At 46.3% G+C, this 18,641-nt stretch overlaps 1 protein-coding gene across 1 annotated transcript in view; it reads left to right on the forward strand.

The window, feature by feature from the left end:
* The first annotated feature begins 2,564 nt into the window (after window positions 1-2,564).
* The window catches only part of TYR (tyrosinase), a 68,082-nt gene continuing 52,005 nt past the window's right edge, over window positions 2,565-18,641 (forward strand). Inside the window, exon 1 of the mRNA XM_032220149.1 lies at window positions 2,565-3,383. Within this exon, the coding sequence (XP_032076040.1) occupies window positions 2,565-3,383 (819 nt within the window). The remainder of the gene's footprint in view (window positions 3,384-18,641) is intronic.

Raw genomic sequence — 18,641 nt, forward strand, 5'->3', positions numbered from 1 at the left:
CAACATCTTCTTAAAAACTTCCAGTGTTGGGGCATTCACAACTTCACTTCTAAGCTGTTATAGAATCATAGAATAGAATGACAGAGTTGGAAGGGACCTTGGAGGTCTTCTAGTCCAAACTGCTTAGGTAGGAAATCCTACACTATTTCAACATGTTCCAGCATCTTCTTAAAAACTCCCAGTGTTGGAGCACTCACAACATCTGGAGGCAAGTTGTTCCACTGATTTATTGTTCTCACTGTCAGGAAATTTCTCCTTAGTTCTAAGTTGCTTCTCTCCTTGATTAGTTTCCGCCCGTTGCTTCTTGCCCTACTGTTGGGCATTGTGTCATTGAAACTTCACTTATCATCACTTATACCAATCTAGAAATAGAGAAATCCCCTGACTGTGAGAACAATCAATCAGTGGAACGATTTGCCTCCAGAAGTTGTGAATGCTCCAAAACTGGAAGTGTTTAAAGGAGAGATTGGACAGCCATTTGTCTGAAATGGTATAGGACTTCCTGCTTGAACAGGGGGTTGGACTAGAAGACCTCCAAGGTCCCTTCCAACTCTGTTATTCTGTTAAATGGAAATGCAAAGAACCAGCACGACTGCCTTTACTGCTAATTGGTCTTTGTGTGTCCAGCAAGGTTTTGTACAGATTTCTTTCTCCCTAGAAACATGCAATAGGACCGTCTCTTTCTTTGGAAGGAAATCTAAATGACTTAAAATCAAATTTCTTTTTGATTTCTGAGATTTTGCATGATGGCTCAGCAGTTAAAGACTGAGAGAGACCCGGGCTGGAGAGCTGACTGCCGGGGTTCAAGACCCAAGCTCCACACAATGGGTTGAGATCCTATTACTCGCACCAGCTCCTGCCCACCTAGCAGTTCGAAAGCATGCAAATATGTATGTCGACATTCTGAATGACGAACCCAACCAAAGCCAAGGATGGCTGAGATGATCCAATCTCTTCATGCAAAACTCTATTGAGTATATCACTTTGGCAAAGGTGAGGGCAAAACCAGATCTAGCTAATTCCCAGGCAAACCCGCATAGTTAAAGTTTTAGATTTTCCCTCCCCCTATTAGACCAGGTCACATTGTCCAATTGAGTCTCATGGTATTGTGATGGGAAAGTCTTTTCACATTGGTAAACACCTGCTGAAGCACAGCTGTTTTCTTGATGTCTGCAACCTGCATTCCGTCTCCCCGTTCCATAGTTCGTTGGCAAGCTGAGAAGCGATAATAGTTGCAACAGCAAAAGCGTCTTCTGAAGCTTGACAGCGAGTAGATAAATAGGTACCGCTTCAGTGGGAACGTAAAAACATTCCATGCACCTTGGGGGGGGGGGGGACAGTCATGCTGGTCACATGGCCGCGAAAATTGTCTTTGGACAACACTGACTCCTTCGACCAGGAAACGGAGATGAACACTACATCCTAGAGCAGGGGTGTCAAACTCAATTTCGTTGAGAGCCACATCAGATTTATGTTTGACCATGGGAGGTCGAGGATGGGGGGTGGCCAGGTTGGGCATAGGCAGCTCGACATCACTCATCAAGGCTCTGTTTTCAGCCGCGACAGCCTCCTGCAGGCTCTTCCAGCGAACGAACTCCAGTTTTGGCCATAACGGCCTCCTGCAGCCCTCAACCAGTAAAAATGGAGCTGGGTGGGCTGTGCATGGCCTCCCCAAGCTTCATGTTCACAGGCCAAGGGCTGCAGGAGGCCATCACGGCCAAAAACAGAACTCAGGAGGACTGCACAGAGGCCCCGTGAATTGGTTCTTTCCTGTTCCTAAGAGCCAAGGTGGCGCAGTGGTTAAATGCAGCACTGCAGGCTACTTCAGCTGATTGCAGTTCAGCAGTTCAGCTGTTCAAATCCCACCAGGCTCAAGGTTGACTCAGCCTTCCATCCTTCCGAGGTGGGTGAAATGAGGACCCAGACTGTGGGGGCGATATGCTGACTCTGTAAACCGCTTAGAGAGGGCTGAAAGCCCTATGAAGCGGTATATAAGTCTAACTATTGCTATTGCTGTTTTCAGGGCAGCCCCAGGGGCCACATCTAAAAACCTCATCCCAGGCCTCGAGTTTAACACCCCTGCCCTAGAGTCAGGCATGACTGACAGGGAAACCTTTACCTTTCGTTCAAGACTTGTCTTGACTTGCAAAGTTGAGTATCTCCACCCCACCCCGTCCAATATCACTCAATTGTTCCTCCTCATCCATCTGCCCAGGAACCCAGTGATCCAAGTAGCTCGGTGTGAGAAAGCACTACAATCCAGCCTGTCAGAAGTCATGTGCTAGGCAGAAGACAAGGTTCAAAAAAAAAATAAGTCTGTGTATAACTGGAGTAGAAAGTGGGTGAATGCTTCTTGGATGAAGCCCAGAGCATGTGATAATCAGATTACCGAAGTGTGCTTGTATGGGTCAAGAGGGGTTGGGGGGGAAGCACAGTTGAATGAAATACCAGGAAGAAATAAGCAAGAAGAATTTCTCAGCCAGTGAGACGGATAAAATCTTGCTTGCTGGGAGTTAACTGCACGACCAGCCAGGACACTAGATTTGTGTGTGTGTGTGTCTGAAATGTCTCTTTTTTCTATCAGCATAATTTTGGGGATCCTGCCCCTTGGGTCCAGCCAGTTCCCTCGGGCGTGTGCTAACTTGGGCAACTTGTTGAGGAAGGAGTGTTGTCCAACATGGCCCGGTGATGGTTCTCCTTGTGGAGAGCTTTCAGGCAGGGGTACTTGCCGAGGGAGTCTCCTTTCGGTTGCTCCTCTCGGTCCTCAGTTCCCTTTCTCTGGCGTGGATGACCGAGAGGACTGGCCGGCGGTGTTTTACAACAAGACTTGCAGGTGCTCAGGCAACTTCATGGGACACAACTGCGGCGATTGCAAATTCAGCTTTGGAGGACCCAACTGCACCGAAAGAAAGCTGCAGGTCAGGAAAGACATCTTCAAGCTCAACGCCGGAGAAAGCTACCAGTTCCTTGCCTATCTCAACTTGGCGAAATATACCACCAGCCGGGATTTCGTCATCGCCACTGGAACGTATGCCCAAATGAACAACGGCACCACTCCGATGTTCCGAGACACCAGCGTCTATGACCTGTTCGTCTGGATGCATTATTATGCGTCTCGAGACACGCTTCTGGGAGGCGCCAACGTCTGGAGGGATATTGACTTTGCGCACGAAGCTCCAGGTTTCCTTCCTTGGCATCGGTTGTTTTTGCTCCTGTGGGAACGTGAGATCCAGAAGATGACTGGGAATGAAGATTTCACCATACCCTACTGGGATTGGAGAGATGCGGAAGGCTGTGACATCTGCACAGATGAGTACATGGGAGGCAGACATCCCAGTCAACCAAACCTATTGAACCCAGGATCCTTCTTCTCTTCATGGCAAGTATGTACAGGCATGAGGGGGGGGGGAGGCAGGAGAGGAACTTGGCTTCCCCCTACCAAAATTTTTAATCTATCTACCTATCTACTTATCTACTTATTTACCTACCTAATCACCTACCTACCTACCTACCTACCTACCTACCTTCTTATCTATCTATCTATCTATCTATCTATCTATCTATCTATCTATCTATCTATCTATCTATCTATCTATCTATCTTTTACACACAATATTTCTCGCTCTACCTACCTACCTACCTACCTACCTTCTTATCTATCTATCTATCTATCTATCTATCTATCTATCTATCTATCTATCTATCTATCTATCTATCTATCTATCTATCTATCTATCTACCTACCTACCTACCTACCTACCTACCTATCTACCTACCTATCTACCGATCTATCTACCGATCTATCTATCTTTTACACACAATATTTCTCACTCTTTCTCTCTCTCTTAAACACACTATTTCTCTATCTTTATCTACCTACCTACCTATCTACCTACCTACCTCTTTCTATATATCTCTTACACTATTTCTCTCTATCTTTTACACACACTATTTCTCTCTTTCTCTCTCTCCCTCCCCCCACCCTCCCTCCCTCTCTTTCTCTCTCACTCCAGTATATCACAGAAGTGAGTACAACCCCTCACATTTTGTAAATATTTCAGTATATCTTTTCACATGACAACACTGAAGAAATGACACTTGGCCACAATGTAAAGTAGTGAGTATACAGCTTGTATAACAGTGTAAATGTGTGTTCCCCTCAAAATAACATAACACGCAGCCATTAATGTCTAAACTGCTGGAAATAAAGGTGTCTTCAGTGTTCTCACATGAAAAGATATACTGAAAAATATTTACAAAACCTGAGTGGGTGTACTCACTTCTGTGATATACTCTATCTATCTATCTATCTATCTATCTATCTATCTATCTATCTATCTATCTATCTATCTATCTATCTATCTATCTATCGTCTACCTACCTACCTACCTACCCACCTACCTACCTATCTATCACCTACCTACCTACCTACCTACCTACCTACCTACCTACCTACCTACCTACCTATCTATCTATCTATCTATCTATCTATCTATCTATCTATCTATCTATCTATCTATAATTTACTATTATCTTTCTCATCTTTCCTTTTCCCTGTTTCTTTAGCTATTATATGACTATAACTTTGTTGTTTGTATCTTATGGTTTATATTGCTTGCTTTTATTTAGCATTCTATGACTGTCACTGAGTGTTGACTCTTATGAATTATGATTATTGCATTTCATTATTATAATCATGATTCATCAGCTGTTGTTTATATGTACACTGAGAGCATCGAAGGCATATTGGTTGCAGTGTCCTGGTGTCACGTGATGACCTGTTGTGACCTTCTGACGAAGTGCAATCAATGGGGAAGCCAGATTCACTTAACAACTACATTACTAATTTTGTAACTGCAGTGATTCACTTAACAAGTGCAACAAGAAAAGTCGTAAAATGGAGCAAAGCTCACTTAACAACTGTCTCACTTGGCAACGGAAATTCTGGTCTCGGTTGTGGTTGTAAGTTGAGGACTACCTGTACAGAATTGTATTGGGATTTCTTGCACTCAAACGGAGCAGAGAACGGTTGCTTTAGCCTACTTTTAAGCTAGAAAATTATGAAGATCTAGGCTTAACTTGCCTATTGCTACAATCATATCGTGTGAAATGAAGATGACTTATGCCGGTCCTGTGATGTGTATATTCCCACTGGCAATAGCTCCCTGAAGTCTCGAGCTCAGAAATATTGATGAGCCTTGCCATTTGAAATGCTTTTAGCTGACATCCCAAGGGATATTCTGTCTCCCAGCCATAGTGCTTACGATGACTTACAACACATTGGAAATGCGGTGCACTATTTTGTTTTTTAAAAAGGGCGATTGGGATGCCAGCACCGTACATCAACAGCCCAAACATTGGAAGATTAACCCTGCAGCGAAGTCCTTTGACCAGTCAGATTATCTTAAGCCTCTAGGTCAGCTGGGATCCTGAAAATAGTAGAGATCCATAAAGGTAAAGGTTTCCCCTGCACACATGTGCAAGTTGTTCCTGACTATAGGGGGTGGTGCTCATCTCTGTTTCAAAGCCGAAGAGCCAGCCCTGTCTGAAGACGTCTCCGTGGTCATGTGGCTGGCATGACTAAATGCCAAAGGCGCATGGAACGCTGTTACCTTCCCACCAAAGGTGGTCCCTATTTTTCTACTTGCATTTTTATGTGCTTTTGAACTGCCAGGTTGGCAGAAGCTGGGACAAGTATTGGGAGCTCACTCCATTACATGGTGTTAGGGATGTGAACCACCAAACTTGCAACCTTTCCGATTGACAAGCTGTCAGCTTTCCCCAAAAGCATCCCAAATTAAATCAGAGAACAAGGCAAAGTATTGCTCAAAATTCCAAATTATTAAGAGAGCCACGTTGGCACATCTGGGAAAACCTGAATCTGAAAGCTTCCCGGTTTTCCCCACCCAGTTGAAAGTTCAAGATGTTGCCCCCACGCCCACAAGTCCATCCCATGGTCCAATCTCCCACTGCCATGCTGGCAGTTCCACCCATTCAGATCCGGTCAGGTGCAGAGGTGCAGAGACAAAGGATGACCCTTGGCTTCCTAGAAAGAATTTTGTTATGGCTACATAGCATCTAACTCCGTACAATCCCCCCTCCCATTTTCCCATAATAGAAAATGCATAGTAGAATAATAGAAAGTGTGGTGGGCCAAAGATCAAAAAAAAAAAAAAAAAAAAGATGACTGCAGCCATCTTAGCCACTCAGCCACCACATTCCATAGGTGCCTTTTTTTTTCAAGAGGCAACTGAAATTTGTTTTTTCTCAAAGATGGAAGCCCCCAAGGGGCTTCTTCAGTTCAGAAGACTGACATCCACAAACACCAACGGGCAGTCGGAAGAAATGCTGAAAATTCTTCAATTTCACAACATAGAGACAGATTTATCCATTGTTTCAATTGGGAAAATGGGACCATCCTAGACCAGGCCAAGCCCAAAAATGCCAGGGGATTTCTAGAAACCTGGCACTCTGACAAATCAGCCCTCAATAGATACCTAGACATTAACAACATATATAGACTATGCAAAAGAGACAACCAACCAGCCCAAAAGAGAAAAATGTTAAAATATTCATGACTAGGAGAGACATGGGAACAAGATCAGTCAGCCAATGAATAGGCATAGCAACTAAATCAGCCAATGGGAGCTTAAGCAGATCTGAGTCTGTGCAGAGAATTGAAACAGAAACTTAAGCAGTCTGCTGCTCTGAGAAGTAAACTAGCAGTCTGTCTGGGCTTGTCAGCTGAAGTGAAACTAACCGCTTGGGTTTGCCTGTAACTCTCCTGCCTTGTGTTTACTTGGAAGAACCACCTGTTGGTATTGTACATTTATTCATCTATTCTTATGTATACAAAGAAGTTAATGAATCCTGCTGCATCAGTTATCTGTGTGTGCTTCTGGATTTGATTTTTCTGCAACAAACTCTGACCAAAAAAAACCTCCAGCACTTCTCCACCTGTAATCAGCACACAGATCAGCATAGGTTAACATCAGACCAACAATTGAATTGTTCGCCGCCCTGAGTCCTCCCGGAGAAGAACGGCATACAAATAATAAAATACAAATACAAATACAAAATACAAACAATCAAGTAAGCAACACCCCAATCACAACACTGCCAAAGAAGCCAACAGCACCCAACTCAACCAAAGAATCTCTAGAATCTTCCCCTCCCACCCAGACAGGCAAGTCGCCAGAATATAAATGGACAGCAAACAGCACTCCTTACCGGCACTGATGATGTTACCCAGTTGGATAATGAAATGTCTGCAAGAAAACAAGCAAGCTCAGAGAGCATCAAGGATCCCAAAGCAAAAAGTATCTAAAAGCTTCTTTAACTTCTTATAAGCACCTGCTTAGATCATTAGTGATAATATCCATAAAGGAAAATATCTGTGGCTCAGGGTTGAAATGAAGGGGTCCTTGGTGTCCTCTGAGCTTGGTTGTTTTCTTGCAGACATTTCATTACCCAACTAGGTAGCATCATCAGCAGAGATTAACACCAAGATTAACACCAGATCAATAATTGAGAAACAAACAATACCCCAATCAAGCAACAGCTGAACAGCCTAACAGTAAACAGCCCAACCAAAGAACCTGTAAGACCACTTCTACAAACACTGACAGGGCAACCCTCTAGGACAGTGATGGCGAACCTATGACACGCGTGTCAGTGCTGACACGCGTAGCCATTTGGGGTGACACGCACAGGATTTCATGCGATTCATCCTCGGCTCCTGCACGGCCGCCGAGGATGAAAGAATCTGTGCTGGAGGAACGGGGGGGGGACGTGTGATCTCCCCCGCCCACACTCACTTACTGTATCGCCGCCGCCCCTTTCTGAGCGCATGGGCTGCTAGTAAGGCGTGCGTGCCGTGCGCACACACGTCATCAGCGCGGCGAGGGAGGACCCGCAGGAGAGGAGCGCGGGAACAATGCGCGCCTCTCTCCAGTCAGGCCAGCACAGAGAGTCTACTCCTGGGACTGTCGGTTACGACCGCACCACAGCAGGGAACAGCGGAGTGCCAACGGGAACTGTGAGCACCATTAGCAGCAACTATTGGGGTGCCATGGACTTGTAATTGCCCACAATAACTGAGATAAGTGAGGGGGAGGTTGTGTTAGCTTGTTAGGCTAGTTAACCCCTAATTGGCTATCTATAATTCTATCTGCTGTCACTGGCCCACTGATGGAGCACCCAAAAAATAAAAAACAAAGGTTAAGTAAAGGGAGTGGTAGTGGCAGTGGCCGACCCTTTCAAGAGACATGGAGCGAGATGTATGGCATTATAGAAAAAAATGGCAGATCATTTTGCGTTCTATGTACTGAAATGGTAGTAAGCAGAACGTGGAATATAAATAGACATTTTGAAACTAATCATTCCCAGCTCTTGGAAAAAAGTGAGGATGAAAGGAGGGAATACATTTCCAGGAAGCTACACCTTTATAAGAGCCAATCTAACTCCATCCTTAAATTTATGAAAGGCTCTACAAATTTAAACTCTGCAAGTTTGAGCATTGCTCACTCCATAGCTCAGCATGCAAAAGCGCTTAACAAAGAAGTTACTAAGCAGGTATGTTAAATAATTTGTTTTTGGTTTATTAAATACAATTATATATTGCAATTATACATTTTTGTAGTTTAAACTATAAATTGCGCAAAATTATGTTTTTGTCGAAGTGACACACAACGCGAGTTATGCTCGATTTTTTGCCGATTTTTGACACACCACGCCAAAAAGGTTGCCCATCACTGCTCTAGGATATAAACTGAAAGCAAAGCCTACTCCTTACTAGCACTGATGATGTTACCTAGTCAGGTGGTGAAACGTCTGCAAGAAACCAAGCAAGCTGACGTCATCAACAGGACGGCAACAGCATGGAGACAGAAGCACCCTGTAAACCCTAAACCTAAACTTAACCCCTAAACCTAAACCTAACCCCCCTAAACCTAATCCTAAACCTAACCCTAAACCTAACCCTTAACCTAACCCTAAACCTAATCCTAACCCTTAACCTAACCCTAAACCTAATCCTAACCCTTAACCTAACCCTAAACCTAACCCTAACCCTTAACCTAACCCTAAAGCTAACCCTAAAGCTAACCCTAAACCTAACCCTTACCTTAAGTTGAATCGGCTTTCTTTCAACACGCTATTTAAAGCGCCCTTCTTTCTCCGTGCTGGCTGTTGTCGCCCTGTTGATGACGTCAGCAACGTGGATTAGTCGGGCGCGATTTTGTCGTTTGCCCTTTTGACAGGTCACGCTCAGAGAGCCCTAAGTAACCCTCATTTCAACCCTGAGCTACAAATATTCTCCTTTATTTGTGTCTCCATCGTCTCCTGTCACAGCTGGTCATATGATGCCCCAAAATACTGTGTTTCCCTGAAAATAAGACAGAGTCTTATTTACTTTTGATATCTGAAATCAGCAGTTGGCCTTATTTTCGACCCAATGTTTATTTTTGAGATGCAGGAAGCGGCAAGTGTGGTAACCTCCTGGTGACACAAGAGCCGAGGTGGCGCAGTGGTTAAATGCAGCACTGCAGGCTACTTCAGCTGACTGCGGTTCTGCAGTTCGGCTGTTCAAATCTCACCGGCTCAGGGTTGACTCAGCCTTCCATCCTTCCGAGGTGGGTAAAACGAGGACCCGGATTGTTGTTGGGGGCAATATGCTGACTCTGTAAACTGCTTAGAGTGGGCTGAAAGCCCTATGAAGCAGTATATAAGTCTAACTGCTATTGCTATTGCTATTGCTGCTGTGTTGCAATATTTTTGGGGAGGGCTTATTTTCAGAGGAGGGCTTATTTTAGCGCATGCGCTCCAAAGCTCAATTGGGCTTATTATCCGGGGAGGGCTTATTTTGGGGAAAACAAGGTAGTGTTTGCTCACTCTCTCACCTCGGAAATAAATTCAAAATTCAGACGAACTTCTCGGAAATCACACCAGGGCAAGCCGGATGAAAAACCACACTCCCTGTAGCACTTGAGAAAAGAAACGCCGGAGGCTCATTGTGGTATAAAAACAACCCCACTTTTGCTGCGCTGCATGCTGGAACTCTGTCAGGCGTAGCTCAAAACCCAGCAAAGAAGAAGAATAAAAAGGGAGAACGGAGGTTGTTTTTTCAGGGCGTCACATTGGCAAATGCATAAAAAGTATTTTTTTTAAAAAAAAAAGCTTGTTCTTTTGCAAGGGTGGGGGTGGGGGCAAAATGTGGGGGATTTACCAGGGTAACCCTAAATCACCAATCCAAATTAACCTCGAGAGAAAGTCAGGGAACCGTCAAGAGTCAAGTGGGTGGGTGGGGGGGGGGAGAGAGAGAGCGAGAGGAGGGGAAGGGGAAATCTGTGAAGTTTCTATTTCTAACTCAGCTATCCTTTCTTCTAAAGAAAAGAGGCCATACTTTATTCTCGGGAGGCTGTTGCCATGGAAACTGCAATAACTGTGAACGCTTGGTGAAATACTGACTTCGATCCCCCCCCCTCAACCCCCCCCCCCCCAAACCTTTAAAGACTTCCTCGGCCAACTGTTGTTAGCCCTTCGCTAAACAAATTTGCAAGCCATATTTTCCACACGTTCGCCGGCTTAAAGGCTGCTCGCACTTGACATCAGTGCTATTAAAAAAGCCATTTACTCACTCCCCTCCCACCCTTCCATTTTCCCTCAAGGTAAATGTTGATTGTAATCCACTCCAGGTGAGTTTTCCAGTTAGGACTGAGGGGAAGAGTCTGCTTAAAGGATTTCAGAGTCTGGAGGGTATATATAAAAAAATACAGGCTACTTTTTTCCCCCTTCCCCAGACTGTGAAATTTTAAATTCTGAAAATTGCAGGCAAAATGAAGAATTGCAGGGAGAAGATTTTCCGCTGATTTATTTTTGGGACACGGGGGGGGGAGAGAGGGAGAGGGAGGGAGAGAGAGAAAGAGGGAGGGAGGGAGAGAGAGAGAGGGAGAGGGAGAGAGAGAGAGGAGAGAGAATTTGTATTCTGACCAAGGCTTCCCAAGAGTATGAATCAAACTCCTTGTCCCGACAAAATTTTATTAATTAACTGTGAATTCTTTTATTAATTTACTGTGAATTCTGCTCATTCACATCCAGCAAAGTCTTTCGAGGGAGGATTTACAGTTACAGACCTTATCTGGCTTGGAGAGCTGCCAGGCTGATATCTGCAAAATGTGGCAAGGAATCTCGGAGAGTCACAAACCAATTAAGCGAACTAATTGTCTCCTGCAAACTCCACTCCCCTTTCGCTCCTCTTTTATTTCCTCTGGGAGGGGCCATTCATCGTCCAACGGTGGCCTTACTCCCCTGTTCTTTAGCTCTTTCCTTTGTCTGGCCACTCTGCACATGGGCACACTGGGAAACAGGCTCCAGTTGTTTGTCTGCCTCACTGATGTCTGTGTCACGCCCCACTCCATTCCATAATTAGGAAAGAAGACCAAGAGACTCCATGGGTTGGAAATCCAAAGTACTTTTACTAATTATAAATGGTAAGCGAGCAGTAGTGAAGCAAGATCTGAATAATATGGCGCGAAAGCAATTGATATATGGCAAAGCCCGTTCCCCCCCTTAGGATCAAAGCTCCAGTCCAATCATAAGTCCTTCAAATGTCAGGTGTGAGATAACTTCAAAAAGACAGGCCAAGATGGAATGTGAAGGCCGTTGATGCAGGCGGGAAACACGTACGCATGCGTAAACCCCAACGACTGGAACATCCTAGAACATTCCTGCAGCAGACCTCCAGCACATCAATTAAAACCCTCCCACATACACGCCCCCCCCCTCCCGTTTCATGGCAGCTGAAGCAGCAGCAAAGCAGAAGCTGACATCCGGCCGTCCCCCGGAAAAAGGCTGTCAGGCCTGGAAGAAAAAACAAACAAAACAGACAACACCGAACAAAACAGACAAACAACAAAGAAACAAGAGAGGGAAAGGAGAAAAGTCAAGGCTTGTCGGGATAAGCAGCATAAAATTTCCGAAGCAAGCAGGGAGCACGAACGTGGGACTTATCAACCCATTCCGTGTGGGAGGGGGGAAAATGTTTCCAAGCCACAAGGTATTGGATGCGATTGCGGTGCCTGCGGGAATCCAGAATGTCCCGGACTTCAAAATGACGTTCCCCATCAACAAGCAACGGAGCAGGCGGAGGGTTATCTGCGGGCCGCAGGTCAGACACCCGCACTGGCTTGATGAGGTTGATATGGAATACCGGATGGATCTGATTAAGATGTTTGGGCAATTGCAAACGAACCGAAACAGGATTGATAACTTTCAAAATCGGGAAAGGGCCAACATACTTGGGACCCAATTTCTTAGACTTTTGTGTGGTATGCAAGAATTTCGTAGACAAATACACTAAATCACCAACGTGGTACTCATAAGGCTGAGAGCGTTTCCTATCAGCCTGCTTCTTATGCGCCTTGTGGGCTGCGTCCAAGGTGGAACGAGTGAGGGGCCAAAGGCGACTGAGACGTTCACTCCAGTCCGCCACGGAAGGAACCTGAGGCTGGGCCGCAGGTAGTTCGGGGATAGGAACAAAATCATGGCCATAAACGACCCTGAAAGGGGTGAACCCAGTGCTGGAGTGAACCGAATTGTTATAGGCCACTTCAGCGTGTGGTAACAAGTCCACCCAATCGTCCTGTTGATAATTGATGAAACAACGTAAATATTGTTCAAGGACGGAATTAGTACGTTCACAGCCGCCATTAGTCTGAGGATGGTAGGCGGAGCTAAGGCCCTGGGCGGAGCCAATACGCGTGAGGAACTCCTTCCAAAACTTGGATGTGAATTGGACTCCACGATCGGAGATAATACGGTCGGGAACGCCATGCAAGCGGTATATGTGGGAAAGGAAGAGCTTAGCCAAGGCCTTGGCGGAAGGAATCTTGTGGCACGGCACGAAGTGAACTTGCTTGGAGAACAAATCAGTAACCACCCAGATAACCGTGTGCCCCTGGCTCTCGGGAAGGTCCACAATAAAGTCCATAGAAATTTCCTTCCACGGGGCAATGGGGCGGGCGACGGACTGTAGAAGTCCGTGTGGTTTCCCCGGAGGTTTTTTGGCGGTAGCGCAAACCGGGCAACTGGAGACATAAAGTTCAATGTCCTTTTTTAAAGAGGGCCACCAGAATTGTCTCTTCACGAGGTGCAAAGTTTTCACGAATCCAAAATGACCCGCCATCCTGGAGTCATGAGCGCGACGAAGGACCACAAGACGTAAGGAAGCGGGGATGTATAATTTAGCTCCAATCCACGGTAGATCGTCTCTCATGGTGCATTCGTCCCGATGGTTCAGGAACCAGTCGTCTTGAGGGAGAGCTGCTTTGAGGTCAGAAAGCAGGTCGTGAGGCACGTCCTTTTGGGCCTTGGTCTGGTGACGTGTGAGCACCGGAGCCGCCAAGAGCGGTTGGACGATACTCAGCTTGGAACAATTATACTGAGGTAACCGGGACAAAGCATCGGCCATGAAATTCTTTCCACCCGGGATATACTTCAGAGTGAAATTGAAACGGTTAAAATATTGGGCCCAACGCATTTGCTTTGGGGAGAGACGGCGAGGCGTGCGCAACGCCTCCAAATTTTTGTGGTCAGTCCACACCTCAAAAGGGTGTTTAGAGCCTTCAAGGAAGTGGCGCCAAGTAGCGAGGGCCCAACGAACTGCAAACGCCTCTTTCTCCCAGACCGCCCAGCGTCGTTCCGTGTCAGTGAGTTTACGTGAGGTGTACGCGCAAGGCTGTAAGGTACCCTGGTCATTGGCTTGTAGCAGAACAGCCCCAACTGCGACATCACTGGCATCAGCTTGGACAACGAAGGGTTGGTTGAGGTCAGGATGTTTAAGAACTGGTTCAGCGGCAAAAAGGCGTTTAAGCTTTTCGAACGCCGCCTGGCATTCCATGGTCCAGTCCAAAGGCTTACTGGGTTTAGGTTTTGGGTCGCCTTTAGTTTTGAGCAAATTAGTAATAGGGAGAGCAATGTCGGCAAAAGAGGGAATAAATTGACGGTAGAAATTAGCGAAACCCAAAAATTGTTGCAGTTGTTTACGAGTTTTGGGAGCGTCCCATTCAGTGACGGCCTTTACCTTCTCAGGGTCCATTTCAACTCCATGAGGGGAGATACGGTAGCCCAGATAGTCAATAGTAGTTTGGTGAAACTCACACTTAGACAATTTGGCATACAAGTTGGCTGCACGGAGTTTTTTCAAAACAGTGCGCACCAGATTGACGTGGTGGTCGTGAGAGCGAGTATAAATGAGGATATCGTCCAGATATACGATAACGCCCTTATAGAGATGATCGTGCAGGATCTCATTAATAAACTGCATGAATACAGCAGGAGCCCCCTGTAGGCCAAAAGGCATGACCCGGAACTGGAAACAACCAAGAGGGCAGTTAAAGGCGGTCTTCCATTCGTCCCCCTCCTTAATGCGAACCCTATAGTACGCTTCACGCAGGTCCAATTTTGTGAAGATGCGGCCCTTCCCCAGTTGCGCCAATAAGTCCTTCATCAATGGGAGTGGGTAGAGGTTTTGAGAACATATGGCGTTAAGGTTCCGAAAGTCACAACATAAACGAAGAGACCCATCTTTCTTCTCACGAAACAGCACAGGGGCCGCCACCTTGGGTCGGGCCGGTTCAATGAAACCACGTTTCAAATTTTTGTCAATGAAAGAACGCATCTCCTCCATTTCCCTGGGTGACATGGAGTAAATGCGGGGTTTTGGGAGTTGGACCCAGGGCAAAATGTCAATGGAGCAGTCAGTAGGCCTGTGGGGGGGCAGAATGTCCGAAGATTGCTCGCTGAAGACTTCCTTAAGATCCAAATATTCTTTCGGAATTTTCTCCTCTCCTGCAATCCTCTCCTGCCCCCTAGCGGCTACTTCAGGAACGTTAGTGACGTCAGGTTGGGTTGGAGAGCCCTCCCCCACTGGAGGCACTTTGGAGCGAATACGCAAGCGGCCTGTCCGCCAATTTATGTGAGGGTTCCACTTCCGGAGCCACGGGATGCCCAAAATAAGTGGTCTGTCCATGCCAGGTGCGACCACAAAAGAGATTAATTCAGTGTGGGTACCCATTTTCATTTCCAAAGGCTCAGTAAAAAAATGGGCGGGGCCCCCCCCGCAACCGATCCGTCTATCTGGCAAAAAACAATAGGGGTTTTCAAAGTGCGCAATTTGAGGCCTAATTTCTCAACCATGGCTGGGTTGATCATGGACCGGGAACAGCCGGAATCCAGTAATGCTAGGAGGGTGGCAGGTGTCCCCTCAGGAGGAACTTTTAATTCAATAGGGAGTAGAAGGGGCCCCTTGTTTGAACTCACCCAGTGAGGTGAAGTGTCGTCATCTGAGTCATCAGAAGAAGAGGAGTTAGCATCCGCGTCATCCTTCAAAGGTTGGGGAAGAGGAGGGGGGTTGGTTTCCCCAGCGAAAGCCGTTTCCCTCTTTTTCTTTTCAGAGCCTCTGGCAGGTTTCTCTTCACGTCTGGGAGGGGGTTGGGCAGAGAGGGGTGATTTCGCCCGACAGAGGGGGGCGGTGTGCCCAAGCTTCCCACAGCGAAAACATGTTAAAGGTCGGGAGGAGCCAGAAGGGGGCTCCCTCGCGTCGCCTCGGCGTTTGGAAAGCGCTTGAGTAGTAGGAGGGGGGAGGGACTTGGCAGCTCTTTCTTTGCGCTTCCTTCTTTCTTCAGTAGCATAACGCAGACGAATTAAGTCAAGCTCAGCGTCAGCAGCATGTTCAAACCAAGTGATTAAACGCCTCGGCAGGTTACGATTGACACATTGTTGATAAATGTCAGCGTTTAAGCCTTCAGCAAATCTGTCCAGAAGTGCATCCTCCCCCCAGCCTCTCATGTACTGAGACAGACATTGAAATTCCTGGATGTATTGGGCGACTGGTCTATCGTCTTGGTCAAAGGTTAAAAACTTTAATTTGTTCCGCTTCTCAGTTAACGGGTCATCAAAACGTTGGCGGAAAGCCGCCATAAAACGGTTGAAATTCCCCAAGAGGGGAGAACCAGACATATGCAAAGCCGTTGACCACGTAGCCGCGTCACCATCCAAAGATAAAAGAACCATTCTGACCCTTAAAGTGTCAGATTCAAAGTCCCGCCCATATATTTCCATGTAGTTAAAGACTTGCATAAGAAAGGAGGGAAGGGTGGCTGAAGCACCATTAAAACGCACAGGCAAGGGAGGAATTTTAGCCATCCGATGTCGTCGAGGGGGGGCCTGGGGGGGAGGTCCCCTTTGATCAGCAAAACCTCTAGCCGCAGGGGGTGATACAGGCCGAGGGGGGGGTGGGGGAGAATCCTGGCGTGGGTGACGTTGCCAACTTCTCCAGTCTCTTTCCTCCTCCCCCCTCCTGTCCTCCAAAAATGTTTGACCCCAATAATCAGGTAACTCACTCCGCTGTGGTTTTCTCACGGGGCCCTGGTGTTGATAATTTCTCCATTCAGCTTCATCGCCTCTTTGGCTCCAATAGTCAGGGAAATCACCCGCCTGAGGTTTCCTCACGGCCCCTGGCTCCAGCGAAGTTTGTTGAGGTGGTCTCTGGGTGAGTCCAGCATTCCAGCTTGTCTCTATTTCTCCTTGCCCCACTGAAGTTGACCAACGGGGTAGGGGGGAAGGCTCAGGCTGATTGGAAATTTGTAGTTGAAATAAATCTTCGTGCAGAGGTCGGTCAGACGGGCTGGGCTGGTGTAAAGAAAGGTCGGGAGGTCCCAGTTCACTGGAATCCGTCCCTCCCACGGCGCCTTCCTCTTCTCTGGTCGGAGAAGACATTATGTCCCTTCTCGGTAGACGTAAATCTCCTGGAAAGGGATATTATTCAGATCTTGCTTCTTGTCACGCCCCACTCCATTCCATAATTAGGAAAGAAGACCAAGAGACTCCATGGGTTGGAAATCCAAAGTACTTTTACTAATTATAAATGGTAAGCGAGCAGTAGTGAAGCAAGATCTGAATAATATGGCGCGAAAGCAATTGATATATGGCAAAGCCCGTTCCCCCCCTTAGGATCAAAGCTCCAGTCCAATCATAAGTCCTTCAAATGTCAGGTGTGAGATAACTTCAAAAAGACAGGCCAAGATGGAATGTGAAGGCCGTTGATGCAGGCGGGAAACACGTACGCATGCGTAAACCCCAACGACTGGAACATCCTAGAACATTCCTGCAGCAGACCTCCAGCACATCAATTAAAACCCTCCCACATACACGCCCCCCCCTCCCGTTTCATGGCAGCTGAAGCAGCAGCAAAGCAGAAGCTGACAGTCTGACTCTGAAGGCAGCTGATAACTGGCATACGGCTCTGTCCCCCTCTCTGCCTCCGACACAGAGCCCTCATCAGAGCTTTCCCCAGACTCCAGGACTGACCCATATTCCTCCCCAACCTCCTCACTGTCCGAATCTGCTGCCAGCTCTGCAGGCTGGCTGTGGACCACAACAATTTGGGCAAAGAGAACACTTATTCACATTCCTCAGGATCACCTGGTCAAAATTAAAATGCTTAGCAACTGACTCCTATTTATGACGGTTGCAGTATCCCAGGGTTATCTGACAAGCAAAGTCAATGGGGACAACAACCTTATGACTAACTTTACAGCTGCACTGATTTGGTTAACAATGGTGGCAAGAAAGATGGCACAATGGGACAAAACTCACTTAACAAATGTCTCGCTTAGCGACAGAAATGTTGGGCTCAATTTCAGTCGTAAGTCAAGGAGTGCCCATCGCTAAAATTAAAAACAAGTTCCTAAAACATTCCAAGCTGTCTCTCTCTCCTTTTCCTTGGCATCCTATCATTGCCATTTGACTTGTAGTTATTTTTTTTAATATATATTTTTATTATTTTTACATTTAAAACAGCGCAGCACAGCCAAGTCATTATGAACATTCAATCACATTATATACAAATAATCTCGTCCAATATCTATTAGCTTACTTAAAACATTATCTATCCTTCTATCCCATCACATTATTAACAATTTGTTCCAGTCTTGTTACTTTGTCTTATACCAATAATAAAACCTATTCCATATTTCATAATATTCTGATTCCCCTTTGTTTTTTAATTTGAGGGTGAGCTTATCTGTTTCTGCACAGGCCAAAATTTTTCTAATTATGTCTAACTCTGATGGGATATTTTCTTTTTTCCAATACTGAGCATAGGTTATATACGCTGCAGTTAGTACATGTATAATTAGATAGACCACATATTTCTTATCGTGGCACGACAAAACCGTTGTCCACCAAAGCGCGCCCGATTAAAGCGCGTCGCTGACGTCATCAGCAGCGCGACAACAGCGACCGCGGAGAAAAAAGGTTGCTTTAAAAAGCGCTTTGAAAGCAAGCCGATTCACGTTAAGGTAAGGGTTAGGGTTAGGGTTAGGGTTAGGGTTAGGGTTAGGTTAAGGATTAGGTTTAGGGGTAGGTTAAGCGTTACGGTTAGGTTTAGGGTTAGGTTAAGGGTTAGCGCTAGGTTTAGCGTTAGGTTAAGGGTTAGGTTTAGGGTTAGGTTTAGGGTTAGGTTTAGGGTTAGGTTTCGGGGGGTTAGGTTAGGTTTAGGGGTTAATTTTAGCTTTAGTGCTCACAGCGTGCTTTTTTCGTCGCACTGTGATGACGTCAGGTACGCGGTTTCGTCGAGTGCG

This window comes from Thamnophis elegans, chromosome 6 (genome assembly GCF_009769535.1).
Source record: "Thamnophis elegans isolate rThaEle1 chromosome 6, rThaEle1.pri, whole genome shotgun sequence".
In the NCBI taxonomy this organism is placed as follows: domain Eukaryota; kingdom Metazoa; phylum Chordata; class Lepidosauria; order Squamata; family Colubridae; genus Thamnophis; species Thamnophis elegans.